Source organism: Sphaeroforma arctica (assembly GCF_001186125.1).
Source record: "Sphaeroforma arctica JP610 unplaced genomic scaffold supercont1.302, whole genome shotgun sequence".
In the NCBI taxonomy this organism is placed as follows: Eukaryota; class Ichthyosporea; order Ichthyophonida; genus Sphaeroforma; species Sphaeroforma arctica.
The window spans coordinates 27,764-32,665 of record NW_014040256.1 but is presented as its reverse complement, the minus strand read 5'-3'; the positions used below and the strand labels follow the sequence as shown (position 1 = coordinate 32,665).

Below are 4,902 nucleotides of genomic sequence, written 5' to 3'. Positions count from 1 at the left end.
GTGTGTGTGTGGTGTGTGGTGGTGTGTGGTGTGTGTGTAGTTAGTGTGTGTGTGTGTGTGTGCGTGCGTGTGTGTGTGTGTGTGTGTGTGTGTGTGTGTCTGTGTGTGTGTGAAGGTCGTTTGAGCCATGGAGGCTGCTATTTCCGCCTGGCAGCAGTGCTTAGGGATTGTAATATGACATCTCAACACAATGTGATCACCTTACTCGTATATACTAAAAAGCAACTTTAGATATCGATATACTTTTGACGGTATGTTTCCCAAGTATGGTGTATAGGAGGAACATCTATGTGTACAGAGCTATACTCTCTTGTTGTTTGTATACATCCACGTGTATCTAAACGCAAAACCCTATAAACACACACAACTCTTCTCCGCATACATGTGCGCGGACGTGCGTATAGCAACTACCATACTTATTTCATTCATACATGTCTGCTCACATACTCGACAGGTAATGTGTGTTATACGTACCTGTCTACGGTTTAAACAACATGAATATAGCCACGGATTATGTCTGCTCACATACTCGACAGGCAATGTGTGTTATACGTACGTGTCTACAGTATAAACAACATAAATATAGCCACATCCGTAGGCACACAACCCCCATCCAGCACCCAGCTACACCTACCCATGTAGTCGTTTTCCTGCACTTGCTTCTCACGCACCAGTGCGTCTATCTCGGCATTCCGCGCTTCCACTTGCTCCGTCAGTTGGAGTTTGCTTTTGAGCGCCTGATTGGATAGATGTACATGGTTAATATATCGTGTACTCACACAACGGCTGCCATATCAACTGATAGACCTACATGGACCTACATGGTTAATACATCATGCAGTCACACAACGGCTGCCATATCACCTGATAGATATGCATGGTTAGTATATCATGAACTCACGCAACGGCTGTCATATCAACTGATAGATATATATGGTTAATGCATCATGAACTCACACAACGGCTGCCATATCAACTGATAAACCTACATGGTTGATACATCATGCAGTCACACAACAGCTGCCATGTCAACTGATAGATATACATGGTTAATGCATCATGAACTCACACAACGGCTGCCATGTCAACTGAGATAACACATATGTGGCACAACTCACGACAGAAGCAACGGAGACAGGTTGCTTAAGGCAGGCTGGTGGAGAACCTTGGAGACTATGATCGGCATATACTGTACATACACGGCAGTTGTAGGTACACACTCACTGTGATACGCACAAGGACTTAAACTAGGCATGGTCCCAAAGAAGCATGGCGCACTAGTCCATACACAACACAGAGGGATGTGTATTCAGCCACACTTGCGTATACATGGGATGTGTATTCAGCCACACTTGCGTATACATATTCCACTCCATCTGCACACAGACAACCACGTGGACGCTAAGTGATGGTACCTGTCTAAAACATATAAAAGTCGGCATTCATTGAATACACACTAATGCGTGGGCTTCACACAGAGCCTGTGACATGCGAGGGTCAACAGACATTGAATACACACCGATGTGTGGGCTTCACCCATTGACACGCAAGGGTCAATCGATATTGAATACACACCGATGCGTGGGCTTCACTCATGTCCGCCAATTCCTTCTTCACATCCGCGAGCGATTTCTTCTCGATCTCCACAGTGCTTTTGGTCTGTGCGGGGGTGTTGCAGCCATTGTGTTAAAGATTTAGGACTGGGGCTTGCACACTCTGTGTACTGCGACAGAGTATCGAGTCTGTGTACTGTGACAGGGTATCGAGAAGCTGAGGAGGAGGATGTCTGGCAACCTAGCAGCACACGCGGACGATACGCGTGGTCTTGGTATTTAACGTATTTATCTCGAGAATGAATTCGCACTGCAGATGAGATGTGTACAACCAAGACAAACACATAACTACTACAGCGTAGCAACCACTCGGCTTCTGGGTATGTATGTCTCCACAACCACTGAGAGACAGTAGCTAACGTTGCCAAGCATTGCGTTTGTATTAGTCTAGAGTGTCCTCTGTGTTAGGCGAATGGTACATGACAAACGAGATGTGTACAACCAAGACCAACAAATAACTTCTACAGCGTAGCAACCACTGGGCCTCTGGGTATATATGTCTCCACAACCACTGAATGGCAGTAGCTAACGTTGCCAAGCATTGCGTTTGTATTAGTCTAGAGTGTCTTCCATGCTAGGCGAATGGTACATAGTAAAAGGCTTACAATAGACACTGCCTATCTTTACTCGTCAAGCTTGGCGCAGCGCGGTAGACCTTCTGCAGGGGAACCCGTTAACGGATATCTTATACCTTGGTCACACTAACACGATGGGGATGAAATGCGCATACACTCACTGGTCCCTCGAACCGAGGGTGTGGTGCATCCCAATGAGAAGGTATTATCTTTAGAGTACGTTTAACGCTTACCGCTTTCAGCAAACTCGTTGCCTCCTGCTTCTCTCTCAGTAACCTCTTTGAATTTGCCTTCTCGTCCGCCAGCTCTGCCTCTACCTGGTGTATAAAAACGAATCATACCGTTACGCACAAGCACAAACGTATTTGCATGCCAACGCACAGGCGTATCCTGTACCTCTACACAGGCGTATGCCGTATCTATTTCAGAAACACTTTGCTATATAGTTAACCACCACATGACAAACAATGATTTGTACCAACTGACCGTCGCAGTACCTTCTCGAGTGCGAATCTATCTCAGACACACTTTGCTATATAGTTAACCACCACATGGACAAACAATGGTTTGTATCAACTGACCGTCGCGGTACCTTCTCGAGTGCCAACAAGTTCATGGTGGCCTGTTCTTCCACCTCCCTGACGCGGGCGTGCAAGGTCTCCTTGACGCTGCTCAGCTGTGCGTGTGAGCTGTCGTACAACTCACTCTTCTCCTGAACCTCTGTCGTCAACCGGCTCACCCGCTGTTTCGCCTGCGCCAATTCGGTCTTCAACGCATCCATACCGGCACATTGTACTCGCAAGCCCCTTACCTCGGTGGTCAGCTCGTACAGTTCGGTAGTTTTGTTGTACACCTCTGTCTCTAACTTCTCTCGGTCACTCTCCAGCTGCCCAACCTTCTCCTCTATACGTTTAGCACGTTCGAGCGTTTTGGCTGTGCCCTCTATTTGGGTCTCGAGTGTCGTGTGGGACTCCTTCATTGCATCTCTCTCTCGCACTAATTCCTCGAGCGCTTTCGCGTGGTCATCCTTCTCCTTTGCCATGTCCCGCTGGAGTGTATCTCTTTCTTGCTCAATAGCTTGTTTGAGTGTATCTCTCTCGTGCTCCGTATCTTGTTTGAGTGAGTCTCGTTCCTGCACAACCGCACGTATCTCCGTTTCCAACGTACTCTTCTCACTCTCCCATCTGTCGCTGTCCTGCTTGAACCGTGCCTGTTCACTTTCAAGTTCACTCACCTTACCTGCCAGTTCTTCCGTCACACTGTCTTTCTCGCGAACCAATTCCTCGAGAGCCTTAGCATGGTCATCCTTCTCCTTTGCTATTTCCTGCTGGAGTGTATCTCTTTCCTGCTCCGTATCTTGTTTGAGTGTGTCTCTCTCCTGCCCAATCGCACTCAGCTCCGCTTCCGACGCACTCTTCTCACTCTTCCATTTGTCGCTGTCGCTTTTCAGCTGTATTCGTTCGCTTTCGAGGCTGCTCACTTTACCCGCAAACACATCCCTCTCAGCCACCAGGCTTTTATTGGTCGCTGTCAACGTCTCTATCTCCTCTATCTTCTGAGCCAATGTCTGCTGAGCTTCGTCAAACCTTCTCTGAGTCTCCTCCGCCATTGCTTGTTGTTGGTTCGCTTCGCCATTCTCCAACGCACCATTGACACTGTTATGTTGTGCTGTGCTATCGAAGTGGGTGCTGCGTTCGTTCAGGGCCGCAATCTCGGCATTTAATGCCTTCTCTAGCCGTGCCTGTGTGACTAGCTTGGTGGTTAACGTTTTCGACTGGGCAAGCAATTTAGCAATCTTCTCGTCCTTGCTCACTAATTCCGTTTGAAGCTCCTGTATTTGGGTGTCTAGCTCCCTATTCCCATCCCCTGTATCTGTCGTGCCGTCCGCTTGACCATCATGCACGATACTTCGTAGGGCTTCTATCTGCTTCAGTAGGCCCTCCTTCTCGCTCTGATACTCCGTCTCTTTATCACTTGTGTATTGCTGCATGTGTTTCGCGTGTTCAGCACTCAGCGCCTCCTTCGCAGCAGCCACTGCACCCTCTATTGCCTGTAACCGATCGCTGGCATTGGTCTCCTGTTCACTCACACGCTTCTCTTCAGCCAGGCGTTTGTCATGTTCTATATCCTTGTCTTTCTGTTGACCTTGCTCGACAAACACATCCACCTTCTCCTGCAACGCCTTGGTTTCCAGCCCTAGCTTCTTGTTTTCTTCTTGCGTCGTGTCCCGTTCTCGTTCCATTTCCGCTATTGTACTTGCAAGTGCCTTTACTTTCTCATCCTTCTCATTCAGCTGTGTCTGCGTTTCTGACGTTGGATCGTCCGCTGGCGATGCACTGCAACCAAACCACATACAAGGTCAGACAATGTGTTAGGAACGTCGCCCAATCAAATACCTTATAGGTCTCCTCTAGGCCGACTATACGATACCGAAACGTTTACGTTATTAAGAAAATACGTTAAAGCGTTGAAATGCAAATGTTAAATAGAGTCTTCATATCAAATTCTTCATGACCATGTGTTAGTTAGAAGTATTCATTCCAATCAGATCCCTCACTTGTGACTTCTACGTCATGGTTTTAGGGTATACTCGTGTATAACACATCCGTTGAATTGCAGCAATGCGTATTAAACGTATATCTTGTGTGTTAATAATAGCTGCGGCGCACTCTCTGTTCTGCGCATAAATCGTTTTTGGACATTATATTCGGCAT

The 4,902-nt window shown here is 47.4% G+C and overlaps 1 protein-coding gene across 1 annotated transcript in view; it reads right to left on the bottom strand.

The window, feature by feature from the left end:
* SARC_04993 (hypothetical protein) overlaps positions 1-4,541 on the bottom strand; it is a gene marked incomplete at both ends in the record, with an annotated part of 7,665 nt that extends 3,124 nt beyond the window's left edge. The window contains 4 exons of the mRNA XM_014301149.1: positions 635-737; positions 1,576-1,659; positions 2,422-2,505; positions 2,781-4,541. Coding sequence (XP_014156624.1) covers positions 635-737; positions 1,576-1,659; positions 2,422-2,505; positions 2,781-4,541 — 2,032 coding nt within the window. The remainder of the gene's footprint in view (positions 1-634; positions 738-1,575; positions 1,660-2,421; positions 2,506-2,780) is intronic.
* Positions 4,542-4,902: the final 361 nt, after the last annotated feature.